The 18,907-nt window shown below is 40.5% G+C and overlaps 1 protein-coding gene across 3 annotated transcripts in view; it reads right to left on the bottom strand.

Moving 5' to 3' along the window:
* Zfyve9 (zinc finger FYVE-type containing 9) overlaps positions 1–18,907 on the bottom strand; it is a 131,384-nt gene that overhangs the window by 40,367 nt on the left and 72,110 nt on the right. For all 3 annotated transcript variants that reach the window (XM_041651789.1, XM_041651788.1, XM_041651790.1), the window contains 5 exons: positions 14,641–14,763; positions 12,441–12,596; positions 7,524–7,748; positions 6,286–6,368; positions 2,148–2,252 (listed from right to left, as the gene is read on the bottom strand). In XM_041651789.1, the coding sequence (XP_041507723.1) occupies positions 2,148–2,252; positions 6,286–6,368; positions 7,524–7,748; positions 12,441–12,596; positions 14,641–14,763 (692 nt within the window). The remainder of the gene's footprint in view (positions 1–2,147; positions 2,253–6,285; positions 6,369–7,523; positions 7,749–12,440; positions 12,597–14,640; positions 14,764–18,907) is intronic.

Raw genomic sequence — 18,907 nt, 5'->3', positions numbered from 1 at the left:
CAAGCACCACCCAGGAACAGACCATACAAGGGGAAAGAAAGTCCTAACGTTCCAACCATTGTAGACAGAATCAACTGATGTCCCCTTAGTCCAGCACACACCCATCCCCTTTCACCAAGACACTCTTAGACAAATGTCATCCAATCAGGGGTCCTGAACCTTAGAAATCCCTCACTCCAACTTCTGCTATAATAAAATCCCCACCCCAACTGAGCTCGAGGCTCTCTTATCGTACCGATGTGTTGGACACATGGAGAGTCCAATTTCGGACTTGAATAAAGGCTCTTTGCTTTCACATACAGGATTTGGTCTCCATGGTGGTCTTTTGGGGGTCCCCGCCATCTGGGCATAACAGTGACTTGCCTGAAAGATATACTGGTGCAAAATTGTCACAATGTTTATGGAAGTTATCTAATTGGATTTAAGGCTCACTCCATGAGATGGAAACCATACTCAACACTGTTCAGAGAGTCAAGAACCTGAGGTTAGATAGGCCAGGGACTTAGGGGAAATCCAAGCACTACTGTTCTGCTAAAAGAGTTTAGCAATAAAATGACTCCTAATGATGTTTGCAATACTCATAGATCACTGCACTGCCCAGCCATCATCAGAGAAGCTTCCTTCTGCAGTAGATGGGAACAAAAACAGAGACCCACAATGAAACAAAGTGCAGAGAGAGAGAACCTAGAACACTCAGTCCTAAATGGTATATTGCCATCAAATCCCTCCCCTCAAAGCTCAGGGAACCCTATGGGAGAGAAAATGAAACTGTTTTAGGAGCCAGTGGTGGTGTGGGAGCCTTCTGTGTATGTGCTGCCTTTACTGACTAATGAATAAAGAAGCTGCATGGACCTGCAGCAGAGCAGAACAGAGCTAGGCAGGGAAACTAAACTGAATGCTGGGAGAAAGAAGTTAGAGACAGAGAGAGTAGGTGGAGTCTGAGAGATGCCTCATAGCTGCTGCAGGAGAGAGACGCTGGACGGAACCTTACCGGTAGGCCACAACCATGTGATGATACACAGCTTAATAGAAATGGGTTAATTAAAACATAAGAGCTAGCTAGAAATACGCTTAAGCTATTGGCTAAATAGTACTGCAATTAATACAGTTTCTATGTGTTTATTTTGGGTCTGGGCAGCCGGGAAATGAACAAGCGGCCTCCGACTACATAGTGGGGATGGAGAACACCAGGGAAATGTGACAGCAGGATGGATACATAAGAACCCAGAGGCTGTGGCAGCATGTATAGGTCCTAGCCCTGAGAGGGGAGGTGGACACACCGTCCTTAGTCCAGAAGCTACTGCTAGTAAAGGAACTGCTTTTTTCCAGTGGAGTCTCACTGGGAAAATAAACCAGGCTTAAGGACAGACCTCCATGATCAGCAGCAGACAGCCAGCAAAAAACAAACTCAATGGCATTTTAGGACATTCCTTGTTTCATAATGCTTTATTTGGCATTATTTTTATTCTTTTTTTCTTTTGGGTCTTTTGCATATATATATCTCATGATTTCCAGTTTTGTGTTTTTCTGGGATCTCTCTGTGTGAATATGTATGTTTGATTCTGCATCTGTGTTTCTTGTGCTTTTTTTCCTGGTAGTTTGTTACTTATCCTATTCCAGTTTGTTTTTATTTTATTTTATGATATTTTATTTATACTTTATTATTATCTTTTTTAGATTCCTGTTTGCATTCTAATGAGAGAAAAAGTGTGGATTTGAGTGGGTGGGGAGTCAGGGAGGATCTGGAAGAAGCTGGGGGAGGGGAAACCATAATAAAAACAATGTATAAAAACGAAATTTATTTTCAGTTAAAAAAAACAAGAACAGCAAAGCATCTGCTGTATGAGAGAAAAAGGAAACAATACCACCACAAATTTCATTGATATGGTATAGCTAACTTTATACTTTTTAATAAAAATGTAAATCTATCACAATATTGAAAAATAAAATGACACAATCACTTTAGAAGTCCAGAATTTATCACTCTATTTTTGTATAAGAAAATTTTACATAAATGAACAAGACAAGTACTAATATAAACTGAGCTTACTATCAATTGAAGATAAAATTCACATGCAATCATGCACTTCTTACTTTTATTTGCATTTTCAATTATAAAAAAAATTTCCCTTGTGGTAATGTCTTACCTCATTGTATCTGTTGCTGGGGATTTTGATGCTTGTTTTCCGAACTTCCATATCAACCACCAAACCTTGAACTACTGGCAAAGTATACTGGTAGTTTCGGAAGTCCTGGCAAAGCAGATTAAAGTAGAATTAAAGCATGATAAAAATGGTAGAAATTCATTTATAGTAATAAAAGTAGCACAAAATGGAAATAATACCAATATTGAATGACCTTGCTTATTAAACACTGAGAGGATGTGCAATGGAAGCCCTGACTGACTGTAGCCTGTCTCTCAGTACAATAAGCCACAGGCAGTGAAGCTGATGGCTTCCTACACTCCTCCCATGTAACACTAAATAAATGACCACTCTGCTTTATTGCCACTAATTTGCAGGAAGGTCAGACTCAAACTCGTTTTGTTCTTGTATTTCTAAACATTTCAGTTCTCAGTGAGAATCTGAAGGAGCATGCACACTATCCAGTATGCCTGAAGCAAAATAAGCAGAGTCAAGTCTAGGGTGACAGTGTATATAGCAGGATGCCATAGGTTCTTATAGGTCACCAGTAGAGGGTCTGATGTTTTTTTCTTCTTTTTATTTCTCTCATTCTTTTTTTAGACAGGGTTTTGTTGCATGGCCCAAGCTGAGTTAGAACTTACTATGCAGGACAGGCTACCCTTGATTTCAAAACTCTTTGGCCTCAGCCTTTTCAGGGCTGAGATTATAAATTTGAGTCACCACACTTGATACCACAAAGACTTTGATTCTGAGGAGGTTTCTGGCCTGTTTTAACAGATCTTACTTCTTTATGAAAACTAAGTGACGAGAAAGTGTAAGTAAGCTGGGCAGTGGTGGTGCACACCTTAATCTCAGCACTAGGATTAGAGGCAGGCAGGTACCTGTGAGTATGAGGCCATCCTGGTCTACAGAGCGAGTTCCAGGACAGCCAGGGCTACCCAATGGAACCCTGTCTCGAAAACAAAACAACAACAACAACAGTGTATGTGAGAGGAGTTGATAAGAATAATGTAGGGAACAGACAGGGATTATGGAAAGTGTTAATAGCCCAAAAAATAGTGAAAACCTGTCAGATTAAAAGAAAAACAGACAATGCCTGTCACTTGATTGGGTATGGAACAAAGAAGTTCTACAAAGAAGTCAAAAGAAGTCAATCTGACTCTGAGTTTTACTGTTAGGCCTAAGAAGTTGAAAACCAGGATGGGAAGAAAAGGTGTTTCTTTATTTTTTGTTTGTTGTTGATTTTTTTTTTTTTGAGACAGGGTCCTGTCCTGGAACTAGCTCTTATAGACCAGGCTGGCCTTAAACTCACAGAGATCCACCTGCTTCTGCCTCCCAAATGCTGGGATTAAAGGCATGCACTGCCATCACCCAGCAGAAAAGACTATTTCTCTCTCTTTGTTTTTTTTTTTTTTGCATTTTTAAAATTATTTAGTTTTTTTTTAACAAAAAAAACAATCTTTTCTCACTTTACATACCAATCCCAGTTCCCACTCCCTCTCCTCCTCCTGCTCCCTCCCCCTTCCTAAGTACTTCTACTGTGTTCCTTGCAATAGAGCACAAGACTACTGATGGGAAAACCCACACACTGAAATCACAGTGGCCAGTTGAAGCGTGTGATGATCCTTCTGCTTTGCCTTGTAACTGGAAAGGACCACAGGCCTAAGTCACAAAACCTGGCTTTCACGTGTTTTAAAAATGTAGCTGGATAAAAAAAAAAATAAAAAAAAAAAAGGAGTGTGAGGGTTAATACTGTCAACCTGACAGGATCTAGAATCACCTAGGAGACAAACTGGCGGGCACATCTGTAAGGGGTTATTAGATTAGGTTAGCCGCTGGGTGTGCCCGTGTGGATTACCAGAGTGGGTTAACTGGGGTGGGAAAACCCACCTGTAGGTGGCATCATTCAGTAGTTGGGGTCTTGGACTCCTTCACAAAGAGAAAGCAAGCTGAGCACCAGCACTGGCCTTGGTCTGCTTCCTGACTGCACCTGTCATGTGACCAGCTGTTCCCTTGCTGTGACTTCCTGCACAGCCATGTGACTAACTAACCCTGCCGTCACTTTCCTCCTATACTGTAAAAATATCTTACTCCCTTAGAAAAGAATCCACTCCCTAAAGAACAATCAAGGGGCTGGAGGGCTCAGCGGTTAGGAGTGCGTATTACTCTTCCAGAGGACCCAAGCTCAATTCCCAGCACCCATGTCTGGGGGCTCATAATTGTCTCAAACTCTGGCTACAGGAGATCCGACACCTCAGACACCCACACTCACACATACACAAGATTAAAAATAAAGTAAATCTAAAAAGAAATTAAGTGTCGGTCATGTTTGTACATGCCATCCAGCACTTGGAGGCACGAGGCAGGAGGGTATAGAGTCAAGGGTAGGCTGGGCTGTACAAAACAGGGATTCTCAAACAAATCAACAAAACAAGGAAAGACCATTAAAAGCCGAGTAAATCATTTACAACAATAATCACTTCAGTGCTGTAAAATCAGACCAAAGACATCTGACACACTCAGAAGTAACTTCATGGGAACAGCTGAACTTCAAGTACGAACAGTCAAGCTGAGGTGGTGACTGCCTTGCCAGCTCTGTCCCAAATACCTGTTAGGTTATTCAAGCAGGGAAGGGGCTCTATGGAAAACAGTATGTTTACTGTTCTGGACACTGTCAAACAGCAGCAACCAGAGGGCTAGAGAGTGGCTCAGCAGGTAAAGTGCTTATCCAAGTATGAAGACCTGAGTTCAGGTCCCAGAACCCACTTAAAAAGTCAGGTGTGAGGGAGCCTGCTTGTAATCCCAGTATTAGGGAGATGGGACAATGAGGATGCCTGGGCCTCACATGCCAGACAGCCTCGCCTAATTAACGGACTAGGATAGTGTCTGAAAATGAGGCAGATGGTGTTCCTGAGGAATGACACTCAAGGTTGTCCTCTGGCCTCTCTACACTACACCTACACACACACACACACACACACGGGGGGGGGGGTAACCTCAGCTACTCTGAAGGGTAAGGCCAGAGGTTCACAAGTTTGAAGCCAGAATGAACAATTAAATGAGACTCTGTCTCAAAATAAAAATAATGAGTTGGGTTGTAGATGTAAATCAGCGGTAGAGAGTTTGCCTAGCCCTATGTTCAGTGCAGTATGGGGGTGGGGAGAGCAGTATCTTAGTGGCTAATTAAAAGGGACAATGGGGCTGGGCACATGGCTCAGTGGGTAAAACTGCTTCTGAAAGCATGAAGACCTGAGTATGAATTTCAAGAACCCATGTAAAAGCTGGACTCACAGCACAAGTATTTATAATCCCAATACCGGTACTTGGAGACAGGAGGCAAAGGCAAGAGGAACCCTGGAAACTCAAGGGTCAGCTAGTCTGTAGGCAACAGGGAATATCAAGAAGTGCAAGGCAAAGACAGACAACCGTGGCATACTGTGATGTGAATTTTCACAATCACACACACACACACACACACACACAAAGGGAGGGCCAATAGCTATGTTAGCCTCAGGTTGCCAGCTTGTTGGGGGAACTACTTACGCAGACTAGTTAGATTTTAACAAAGAGTTCTGGGAGGTGAAATAGGAAACTTTATAAACACTCTAAATAACCAAGATTTATCTTAGTCTGTTAAATATGTAGCAGAAACTTCAATCGACCAACATTTTGTTCAAAATAATCAGTTGCACACATATAGAAGAGACATGAGAGAGGTCAACAGCCAGGAAAAACTAAAATGTAAACCCTAGTCCATACACAGATCCTTGAGCAGAAGAAGACTTACTGGCATGTATCTGAGCATCAGGACCAATCTGACTAACAGTGAACCATACAGAGATGGCAGATGTCATTTTTACAATGAAAACAAGACAAAATGCTAGGTCTTTATTTATACAATGTTCTAGTTTTTACCAGAACCCGGAAATGGTCACTACCTAGAGAGTATATAATCAGGACTGGAATCCTGTACTGTTTCACCCAAGAGCTCGACTGTTTTCAAAAGCATATTATATTCGCTTCTCCTCCAGCATAGAGCTTCACTTGCCTAAAGCATCAAGGGCACAGCTGTCAAAAAAATAAAGAAATCTTTCCCTTCAGTACAAGCACAAGAAATATAAAAGGAAAATTCTCAACTTACTGCTAGAAGATTCATGATGGTATGCCCAGTCTCTCCGAACAATGGTTTCCGAAATCTGACACTGAACAGTGGACAGGGATAAACTACAGAAATGAGAAATTTGCAGAATAAATTTGGCAGCTTAAATTTCTAGGAAAAGAGACATCATTGTTAAATTAATTTAAATATAATTAAAATGGATCATTATGAAATTTCAATTGTTGGGCTCAAAAGAATTTAGTATGGTGCAGACAACTTCTGAGCCAGTCTTAGTCTTCTGATGAGCAGAAGTCTTTCAGGGCAGTTTCTAAAGTGACCCAGCAGGTCCTGTGGAGCAACTGGATTGGTGTGATCCAGAAAAACAAGTGTTTCCCCAAACCTCTGTGCTTAAGAAGTCTATGAGCTCACTCTTCTATACCTCCTAACTGAGACCCTCCTCAGGAAGGCTAAACACCAGGGGACACTCCTAGAGGGCTCCTTAACCAAGGTTTCCTGTCTGAAATGACAACACAGGACTGTGAACATATGTGTAGTGGTATTTTCTTGATTATTTATTACTTTATTTTATTCCTTAAATGATATAGTAGAACATGAGGCAAGCATTAAGATCACCAGTTTGTAAAACAAAAAGACGATTTGAGTGAGAAGCTAGCAATCATAAAATTTGAGTTACTTTCCTAAATTATAGAATTAGTAGATGGTGGGGTTGAGAACCTTATTCAAGGGCTCTGATTCCTAGACCAGGGCACTTTTAAGTAGGTGAAGATATAAAATTTAAAGTAAAGCTTGTATCTAGTCTTTCATGTCTTACACATACACACAGTTGTACTGCTACAACCATGGGCAAAGAAGACCTGTCAGTCAGCTGATCAAGTGAGAGTCTTCACCATATTACTAGTTTCAACTATCAGAGTCAAGTAAAATGAATTTTTATAAATATTTCTAACAAAGTAATAACAAATATGCTTATAGATATACTATAAAAATAAAGATACTTGTTCAAATTAATTGTTTTAAAGATGATGTTTTTATCAGTGAACCATAAAAGAATAGTTACAAAGAAAAAAATACCATCAACTTCCTCATTTGATATTTTCAGTTCTTTCCATTATAGCCAAATAATTGGTCATATTTAGCATATCTATTTTCAAAAGCTTATTTTTACTGAATTGTATCACCAGAGAGGGATCAAAATATTTCAAGCTTTATCTCACCACATGTCTTGGTAGTGTGGCTTAGAAGAAGACATTTGAACTTACGTCGATATTCAGCTCCAAGTCTTAACATTAGCCGGATGGGAAACACTTTGGCCCAAGGGGTTTCCCATTTCTGGATGAGAATCCCAAACAGGTAAGGCGGGGTTGGAAGCACTAGGTCTTGCAGTGATTGGTAGGTAGATGACACATATAAGAATCCACCGTGTTCTTTACTGCCCAGGAAACTCTGACTGAAGAAAGAATGTCCCAAGTTGCCCACAACATTCCCTGAAACAAAAAATTTGTTAATTAGCTTCTATGATAAGAAATCAATCATAGTTTAAGTTATTATTATTACCCACAACTGAGCTACACACAACCAAATATTAATTCCCAATCTTTCCCTGGGAAAGGCCCATATTTACAAAAGTTTCATTTTGTCTATGTTTGTATTTTCCCATGTGTGCACATTTGTGTGGAGGTCATAGGTCATTCCTCAGAAGCAATCCACCTTGTATTTTTGAGACTAGCTCTTTTAATGGATCTAGGGCTTTCTAATGGGTTTAAGGAGGCTGGCCAGTAATCCCCAAGAAATCCACCCGTCTCCACCTCCCTAGTGCTGAGATTACGAGTACATGCTGCACCACCTGGCTTTTACATGGGTGTTGGAGGTTAATCTCAGGTCTTCAGACTTGCATAGAAATCACTTAATCGACGGAGCTATCTCTAGCCTGAGAAGGTTATTTTTTAAGTGAGTGACATTTGTTAAAAGATAATTTGTTTCCTAATTTTTATTAGGGCTTCCTGTGAGCATGAAATAAGGAGACTGGAGAGGGAGGGTGCTCAGGAGAGACCGCACAGGGCAGCAAGGAGAGACAGGAGAAAGGAGGTAGTAGGGACACCAGAGCAGAGGGAGTGGTCTGTGTTTCTGCAGCACAGGAGAGAACTAAGAATCTACAGTGTATTTACTACAAAGGCTCCCAACAAAGGAATGAGTGATATTTGAGGAGATGGAAGTGACTGCTGCCTTGATTTGATCATTACATATTACATATTGCATACATGTACTGAACTACTGTTACCACGCTCTATTAATATTAGCTATTTAAGTTAAAATAGACAAAATAAAATTTTATAATGCAAAACCATTAATACAAAACACATCTTAGTCACTTCACACTGGCCTATCCTATTTAAAATTCTAATTTTGACTATATGTGAAAGCTATGTCTCCTAAATTTAAACTAGATTTCTCTCTGAAGAGTCACATCACATATTCACCTAGTATTTACATATTCCATCTGAGTAGTTCAAAATTTATTAGTCATTAGTTCTAATTCAGCAGACTGAACAATTACTCATCTTGCTCTTCTGTCAAGTTTTCTATTGGACATCTGAATACTTAAGACCAATTCACTTGGTACCAAGCCAGAGATCTGAAGCGAACCCTCTCCTGTTCCTCTACAACACATCTCACACTCAGTTACTGAACCCTAATTAACTGAGACACCACTTTCTTTCACCGCTTTTTCTCTGTCATTACTAAGGTTAAGCCTGCAATTTCTTTCTTTCTTTTCTTTTTTTTTTTTTTTGAAGACAGGGTTTCTCTATAGCTTTGGAGCTTGTCCTGGAACTCACTTTTTAGGTCAGGCTGGCCTCGAATTCACGGAGCTCCAACTGTCTCTGCCTCTTGAGTGCTGGGATTAAAGGTGAGCACCACCACAGCCCTGCTGCCATGCAATTTCTTAATTGATTACTGACTTTCTACAATAGTCTGTTAAAATCATTTTGAAGCACAATTCATATACAATAAAACTCACAGATTGTTTTTGTTGTTGTTTGTCAAGACAGGGTCTCTTCCTGGCTGTCCTGAAACATGCTCTGTAGACCAGGCTGGCCTTAAACTCAGAAGAGATCTGCCTGCCTCTGCCTCCCAAGTGTGATGGTTACAGGTGTGTGCCACCTAAGTGCCGGTTTTAAATATGTAAGCTACTACATCCAAGACATCTAAATATTTATTTATGTATATGCCTTAGTGTATGCTACATGTGATTTCACTCTGATGCTCCTGAGACTGCCAATAAAGTTTGCTTTGATTCAGAAGGCGGAGATAGCTACTAGGTGACCAAAATTAGCCACTGAGGCTTTGGAGGACCAGAGACAGATAGAGACACACAAGAAATAGTAGGGCAGGGATTGGGGAGAGTTTCAGCCTTGTTGGAGGGAGAACAAGCAGGGGCGAGGGGAACTGTTACTGGTTGGTTCTTTACCATGTCTCTGATTATTCGGGTTCTTACCCCATATCTGACTCCTGAGTTTTTATTAATAAAGAATAGATAAACACTTCACATGTGCCATATGTGCACAGGAACCCACAGAAGAGGGTATCAGATCCCCGAAAACTGGAGTTAGCATGACTGTGAGGCACTATATAGGTGCTAGGAACTGAACCTGGGTCCTCTACAAAAGCAAAAAGCACCCTTAATCACTGATCCATCATTCTAGCCCCTATTATATAAATTTTGGCTATTACTAGAAGTTCTCAAAAAGAAGCATACACATAATAAAAGTTAACAGTTAACCTCTCCACCTGTACCTAGATATTTCTATCAGTTCTAATTTTTCTAATTTTTGCAATGCTTCAAAAATATTTCACATACTAAAGCATATTTTATATTAGATAACATCTTTGCTCAAAACCTCACAGAGGGATTGCAAAGTTAAGAGACTGTGTGGCCATGGACAGGCCAGTGGGTAAAGTGCTTGCTTTAGTGTGATGGATGTCCTGAGTTTGGTCCCAGAACGCACACATAAAAGTGAAAGGAGAGAATCAATGTCACAAAGTAGTCCTTTGACCTTCTTCATAAGTGTGCTGTGGCACATGCACACACAACAAACTTTTTTTTTTTTTTTTAGTTTTTCGAGACAGGGTTTCTCTGTAGCTTTGGAGTCTGTCCTGGAACTAGCTCTTGTAGACCAGGCTGGCCTCGAACTCACAGAGATCCACCTGCCTCTGCCTCCTGAGTGCTGGGATTAAAGGCGTGCGCCACCACCGCCTGGCTTCACACACAACAAATTTAAAAAAGAAAGCCTGACTAATTAATTCATGGTTTCCTATCTTTATGAAATACTATTAGATAATACATGAAAATAGTTTTATATTAACCACTCGCACCCCCTCTCCAACACCTGTTCCTCAGCGCAGAATCTACCAGAGATGGGAGTCTCACTGTGTATACTAGTCTGGAACTCACCATCCTCAAGTGTGCAACCACATTTGCCTTAAGGATCCTTCTTAAGGACTGGAGAGACGGCTTAGCTATTAAAGGAGAGGCTCACAACCAAAATATAAGAATTCTCTTTAGGGGAAAAAAAAGAACTTACTTTAGGGCTAGAGAGATGGCTCAGTGATAAAGCACGCATGCTGTTCTTCCAGAGGACCCTAGTTTGGTTCCCAGCACCCATGCTAGGTAGCTCACAACCACCTGTAATTCCAGCTCCAGGGGATCCGATGCCTTCATCTGGCCTCCACAGGCGCCTGCTCTCATGTTCACAGGCACACATACATACACAGAATTAAAATAAAAATAAATCCTTAAAAAAAATCTCATCCCAGTACTCAGAAGGCAGAGGCTGAAGATCTCTGTGAGTTCAAGGCTACATGGTATACATAGTAAGACCCAGGTCAGCACAGCTACACAATAAGACCTTGTTTCAGAACAACAACAACAACAAAACCCTTGCTATTTGTTTTAGTCTGTACATTTACAGTATTCTCTATCAACCATGGATATTATTTACTGACTTTGTTCTTTTTTTTTTTTTTTTTTTTTTTTTTGGTTTTTCGAGACAGGGTTTCTCTGTGGTTTTGGAGCCTGTCCTGGAACTAGCTCTTGTAGACCAGGCTGCTCTCGAACTCACAGAGATCCGCCTGACTCTGCCTCCCAAGTGCTGGGATTAAAGGCGTGCGCCACCACCGCCCGGCCTGACTTTGTTCTTATAAGTAAAAATCAGTTCATTTAAACCACATCGTATCTTTTCTGTTAAATCAGGTGAATCTGTACTGTTAAATCATAAGTTTAAATGTATTTTTTGTTTCATTTTGTTTTGAGGTAGGCCCCCACTATATAGCCCAAGTTGGCCTTGAAATCATGATCCTCCTGCATCAGCCTCCCAGGTACTGAAATTACAGGCATAATCACAAGGCTGGGTCAAGTATAATTATTTCTCTCTCAACTTTAGTATTTCTTTAAGTTAACATCCTTAGCATTGTCCAGTTTTTTATTTTTATTTTGGTTTTTTAAGACAGAGTTTCTCTGTAGTTTTGGAACCTGTCCTGGAATTTTCTCTGTAGACCAGGCTGGCCTCAAACTCACAGAGATCCACCTGTCTCTGCTTGCTGAGTGCTGGGATTAAAGGCGATCATCACTACCACTCAACCCTTGTCCAGTTTTTACAAGTGTACCTTCACTTAGACATTGCAGTTAGTAATACAACTTATTTTGAAACCATATAAGCTAATGATTTTAAAAATATGAATATTCAAGTGCTTATACTATGACTGCATAAATACTGATAACTAAAGGTTATAATGATTGAGCTATTATTATGCTTTCTTCTACTAGATACCAATGTTATAACCCATAGTATCACAACAACGTTCTTAACCCAATATCAACAGATTCTCTTATAATTTTAAATCCATCTTTGTAAAATAAAAGAGAATCAGTAAAAAAAATACATAATTTTCTCAAAGTATGACAAGTTCTACCTTGCCACTAATGTCAAAGTCCGAGAGCTAGGGATGTAGTTCAGTGGTAGAGTGTTTGCTTAGCACCTAAGAACCTGTATTCATTCCTAGCACTGTTAGAAAATACCAAAGTTCAATGCCAGGTTTCCAAACCTAATACAATTATTTTATATCTGAATCCAAAAATTTTTATAATCTACTAATAGTGCAAAGTTCTATAGCATCCCTACCTGCCAGTGCATCCCGATAAAGTTGTACAAAGTGATTAAAGATGTCCTTTGGCAAACACTTTTCATCTGGTAGACACTGCAGCAAAATTACTATCTCAGATTGACCCACAGCATGCATTCCTTTGGTTGTGAAACACCAGCACTTCCTGTTCACATCTATAGGTGGAATAAAGATATACACACTCTTCTCAATCACTGATCTTAAAAGGATGTTCAGAAATTTGTTATAATACAACAAAAAAACAAAAGATCACGTAAGCCCATACAATTCAACTTTAAATGGTCACCGCATGAACCAAAGGATCATTGTAAAAAATAAAACAAGTCAATGCCTTGTTTATTTTTTTCTCAACACTTAGAAAATTGGAAGTTAAAAGAAATGACAGACAAGGAAAATATATTTAAGACTTAAATAGACAACAAAGGTAAAGCCTTCCATATCACTATTTTTAAAAAATCATTTTTCAGCTGGGTTGTGGTGGTGCATGCCCTTAATCCCAGCACTAGGGAGACAGAGGCAGGCGGATCTCTGTGAGCTTGAGATCAACCTGGTTTACAGAGTGAGTTTCAGGACAGGTACCAAAGCTACACATAAAAACCCTGTCTCAAAAAATAAAACAAAACAAAACAATTCATTTTTCCAGGGGACCAGGGAGAAGGCTCAGTGAGTGAAGGGCTTGCTGCACAAAGTGTGAGGGCTGAGTTCAGACCCCAGCCCTCACACAAACAGCCGCCCAGGAGAGCACTTGCCTGCAGTCTCAGTACAGAAAGATCCCAGAGGCTCATCGGGGAGCCGGTGTAGCCGATTAGTGAACTGCAGGTTTAGTGAGGGACCTTGTCTCAAAAAAGAAGATGGACAGCAATCCACGGAAATCCACAGGTACATGCATGGTCTGTCCTCTACATGCATGGTCTGTCCTCTACATGCATGGTCTGTCCTCTACATGCATGGTCTGTCCTCTACATGCATGGTCTGTCCTCTACATGCACACCATGCCCATACACAAAATCACTTTTCATTATTTATATGAGACTAGGAGCAAAAAGAATAAAATCTAGTATTTTAGCTTTGACTTCAGGCTGTGGACAAAAGAAAATACATTTTTTATGTACTAGCTAGTTTAATTATAATCACTTCTGAGAGAAAATATTAGATAATGAGAAGAGGACTTCACCTGGTTTTACACTATACAAAGTATGACTTGTCTAGACTACTTACTTCTACTTCTTCACTTTAGGTTAGAAAGGGTCCAAAAAACCCCACAAGCCATATGCAGCAAAACACATCATCCCATCCTTGACACATTATTTCCAAATGAATTCAAATAAAGTAATGTTAATACCACTATGTGCATCAAAACTAATGAAAGGTCCCTTTCTTTTTCTATGAAAATCACTACTTTGTGTGCCTACTTAGGAAGTACTCAGTCCTATTCATGTGTGTGTTCACATGTTCATGAGCCCCAGAGAGACGCTGGGTGTCTTCCAATGTTTTCCGCCTTATTTTCTGAGGCAGGTTCTGTCAGTGAACATAAAGCTTGCCGGTTCAGCTGGACTGCATGGTCAGAAAGCCCCAGAGATCCGGGATTACGGACACACTGCTGCACCTGACTCCTCCTCCTCTTCCCTTTCTAGTATGGGTGCTGGAATCAAACTGAGATCCTCATGCTCTCACAGCAAACATTTTATCAACCAAGGCATCTCCCCAGCCCTCCAATTAATCCACCATTTTAAGGTGTTTCAGGAATTCCAGGCTAGCTAATTTCTCTGTCTGTCTGCCTGCCTGCCTCTGTCAATCTGTTTCTGCCGGTCTGTCTCTCTGTGTCTGTCTGTCTGTCTGTCCATCCCATAATCATTTAATGGGTACCTTCTGTGGGCAGGATACTACACTAGGGAAAAGTGTAGGGTGGCTTCTGCCCCCAGGCGGCAAGGTTAGCTAATCTCTAATTATAATTTATAAAGTAGGTATGGTAAACTGAAATTTCAAGCAACATTATACTTAAATGTGATTCTGGAAGAAAAAGTGGATGACATTAACAATGGGCCAAACAAAAAGGCATTACTATCAGCTAAGTCAGAAACCTCCCCATTTCATCAATGGAGAATGTCTAAGGAAGCAATACAAAGGTATTTCTAGTTTCTATGGTCAACTTAAAACAAATATGTTGAAATTATTTTTAGTTAAAAAATTCTAACTTACAATTTACAATTTTAACCATCGACAATAAATTTGCATTTAAAACAAAGACAAGTGGGTCTGGGCCACCATCCTCTAGCTGCTGCATGACTGAAATCTGCGATGGTTTCTCTTCCACGGCATAGTCTGTAAGGGAGAAAACATTGTAGCAGATTGGTTACAGGGACAAACTGAGAAGGAAATCTAGTGGAGAATGGGCTGACAGTTACAGGAAAGAGACCACACAGGCATGGCTGGTACCCACTGCCTCACTGCCATGTTTAGTGCTCCCTTTGACTCTGGCTGGAATGAAATGTGGCTGTCCTACGCATAAACGTCCCCCCTAAAATGGTCTGTTTCAAGTCTGCTGCACCTCTTCATCTAACAAAAACGTCCAACTATTATAACAAACATTTCATAGAACAAATATTTTAAGATCAACATTTAAAATAATCCCACAGGGCTGGCGAGATGGCTCAGCGGTTAGGAGCATCGCCTGCTCTTCCCGAGGTCCCGAGTTCGAGTCCCGGCAACCACATGGTGGCTCACAACCATCTGTGATGGGGTCTGGCGCCCTCTTCTGGCCTGCAGGCATACACACAGACAGAATATTGTACACATAATAAATAAATACATATTTAAAATAAATACTGAAAATAAATTAATCAATAAAATAATCCCACATACATTAAAAGGTGATTATAAACTGGGAGCTCCTATGGGAAGGGTGCCAAGGAATTGGTACAGAGGGAGCCTGGCTATTTTACTCTATACTATCATACTGTTCTATGTTTTTTACCCTTACAAAGCATTAGACTTTTTTTTAATGCACCAAAAAATAGAACTGGTTTTTTTTTTTTTTTTTTTGTTTTTGTTTTCCGAGACGGGATTTCTCTGTGGTTTTGGAGCCTGTCCTGGAACTAGCTCTTGTAGACCAGGCTGGTCTCGAACTCAGAGATCCGCCTGCCTCTGCCTCCCAAATGCTGGGATTAAAGGCGTGCGCCACCACCGCCCGGCTAGAACTGGGTTCTTGAAATAATTCCTCTAAATATATGAGCACTCACTACATATGGCACTAAAATCCTTACTAAGCCACACATCAGACTGGAGCACAATCAGTACTTGACACAGAACGCTGCTCCTCTAACCCTGCAAGCACAGCCTGTACCACGAGATCACTTCATTCTTAATGGTGTTCATCTCAGTACAAAGTCTAAAGTATGAGCAAAAGTCACCAAGAATCTAACTTAAAGATAAAGGAAAGGGTTAAATTGGATTTTCAGTGCTGTTCTTGTAAAGTGCATCACCAAGGGATGAGCCATGATCAAAAGGGAACATCATTTTTCACTGACCAAAAAAAACTGGGTGTTTTTTTTAGATATAATAGAAAATACTTAACTTCCTATCAATGAAAATATATATTTGAAAAATAGTGTTTTAAAAGTTTTTAATGTTATCTCACTAAAATAAAAAACCTTGCATAATTCTAGTGAAGAGATTGTAGTGTCGAAACAAGAGTCCAGCAATACAATTTCTTTAATAATAAATTATTACAATCTTTATTAAACTAAGACTTATAAAAATAACTCAGCCAGGTGTGGTGGCACACATCTTTTTTTTAATTAATTAATTTATTTATTAAAGATTTCTGCCTCCTCCCTGCCACCGCCTCCCATTTCCCTCCCTCTCTCCTGATCAAGTCCCCCTCCCTCATCAGCCCGAAGAGCAATCAGGGTTCCCTGCCCTGTGGGAAGTCCAAGGACCACCCACCTCCATCCAGGTCTAGTAAGGTGAGCATCCAAACTGCCTAGCACACTGAGAGCAGATCGCCACACTACAACACGTGGCACACATCTTTAATCCCAGTAGACCAGGAAGAAGAGACATGTGGATCTTTTTGAATTCAAGGATCTGTCTCAAAATAAACAAGTAAAATAAAATGACCCAAATTTTCACTTACAGAGCAACCTTCTTAACAAAAAACATGTTCTAAGGAGTCCTGGTAAAAAAGCAAAGGTTCATGACACAACCAAAGAATGCTGAGCAGACTTAGCTTATCGCCAGTAAAGGAGAAAGTGTTTATAGAGAACTGTCTAGAAGAATAGCAGAATAGAGAAAAAAGCCAAGTGTTACTTTGTAGGTAACCTAGGATAAGACTGAGACAGTCTTGTCTGAGGACACAAATTCTTTCAAGCAGAGAAAAGACAAAGTACTAATTACTTGTCAATTTGACTGCTGTCAGAACCGTTCTTGCTATAAACAAAAAGGTATGTAATCTGATTTAATGACCACAATCACTCTTAAATAGGCGTATTTACTTCACTTTTAAAAAATAGACCAGAGCAGCCTGGTGGTGGCGGCACATACCTTTAATCTCAGTATTTGGGAGGCAAGGCAGAGGCAAGCAGATCTGTGGCTTGGAGGCCAGCCTGGTCTATTGTGTGAGTTCCAGGACAGGCAAGGATACAGAGAAACACTGTCCCAAAAAATAAACAAGCTGGGCAGTGGTGGCGTACCCCTTTAATCCCAGCACTTGGGAGGCAGAGGCAGGCGGATCTCCGTGAATTCGAGGCCAGCCTGGTCTACAAGAGCTAGTTCCAGGATAGGCACCAAAAACTCCAGAGAAACTCTTTCTTGAAAATCCAAAATAAATAAGTAAATAGATAAATAAACAAAACAAACAAAAAATAGATAAGAATTTATTTAAAAATAGTTCAGAGGGAATGAGTGCTTTGCCTACTATAAAGTTCATTCTTTCCCATTACTCTATAACGAAGGGAAAAAGAATAGAAATAACCTGTAAACCGAATGGTGGTGGCGCACACCTTTAATCCCAGCACTTAGGAGGCAGAGTTAGGCAGATTTCTGTGAGGCTGGTCTACAAGGGCTAGTTCCAGGACAGCTAGTGCTGTTACACAGAGACACCCTCTCTAGAAAAAAAATAATAAATCTGTAAATAACATGTAAGGTGTTAGAAGTGAAGTTACAAGAGGAGCTGAAAGATGGTTATAAGGATTTGTGTATGCTATGATAATAATTTAGGCCAGAGAGATGGCTCAGAGTTCAAGTGCACTTGCTACTCCTACAGAAGACCTGGGTTCAGTTTTCAGCATCCACACGGCAGACCACAACTGTCTGTAACTCCACTTCCAGGAGACTCTCTTTTGGCTTCTGAGGGCACCGGGACTGCACGTGGTACACATATATGCATGCAGGCAATAATACAAAAGATAAATGACACACCGGGTGGTGGTGGTGCATGCTTTTATTTCCAGCACTTGACAGGTAGAGGCAGGTGGATCTCTGTGAGTTCGAGGCCAGTCTGGTCTACAGAACTAGTTCAGGGCTGCGAGGGCAACACAGAGAAACCCTGTCTCAAAAAACAAAACAAATGAACAAACAAAAAGGATAAAGATAGAGAATATGAGGTTGCAGGAATCAAAGAAAAGATCAATGGAACTATTATTAGTATTCCCGCAGCTGGGAGGGGCTGGCTGGTGCTGATGGGAGGTAGCACACGCCCCTCAGCTCAGCATTCTTGGTTGTGTCACCTCCGCTCCTTTACCAAGATCCCTACAACATATTTTTGTTAAGAAGGTTGCTGTGGGGGGCTGGAGAGACGGCTCAGAGGTTAAGAGCACTGCCTGCTCTTCCAAAGGTCCTGAGTTCAATTCCCAGCAACCACACGGTTGCTCACAACCATCTTTGTAATGGGGTCTGGTGCCCTCTTCTGGCCTGCAGACATACACACAGACAGAATATTGTATAAATAAATGAATGAATGAATGAATGAATGAATAAAAAGAAGGTTGCTGTGGCCGGGCGCTGGTGGCACACGCCTTTAATCCCAGCACTCGGGAGGCAGAGGCAGGTGGATCTCTGTGAGTTCGAAGCCAGCCTGGTCTACAAGAGCTAGTTCCAGGACAGGATCCAAAAGCTACGGAAGAAAAAAAAAAAAAAAAAAAAAAAAAGAAGAAGGTTGCTGTGTTAAGCACAAATTTGGGTTATTTTAATAAATTTTAGTTTAGTAAGAAATTATAGTAGTTTATTTATTAAAAAGGTAAGTCAGATACTGACTTTTATATGTTAACTTCAGTTGGTTATGCCATCTTCTACTAAGAAAGAAAAATACTTCTGTATATTTATTTAATTAAAACATATTATAAGCTTGTGCTACCACACCCAGCTAAAATAATACTTTTAACAGCAAAACTGCTACTTAAGCCCTCCCCACGTGTCTTCCTGCAGGTTGTCATCACACTTCAAAGCTAAATTAACATCCTGAGTGTAA

Source organism: Microtus oregoni, unplaced genomic scaffold (genome assembly GCF_018167655.1).
Source record: "Microtus oregoni isolate MIOR12 unplaced genomic scaffold, Mior012 000005F_ref0000423, whole genome shotgun sequence".
Lineage (NCBI taxonomy): Eukaryota > Metazoa > Chordata > Mammalia > Rodentia > Cricetidae > Microtus > Microtus oregoni.
The sequence above is the reverse complement of the archived record's forward strand: the minus strand, read 5'-3'. Positions and strand labels throughout refer to the sequence as shown.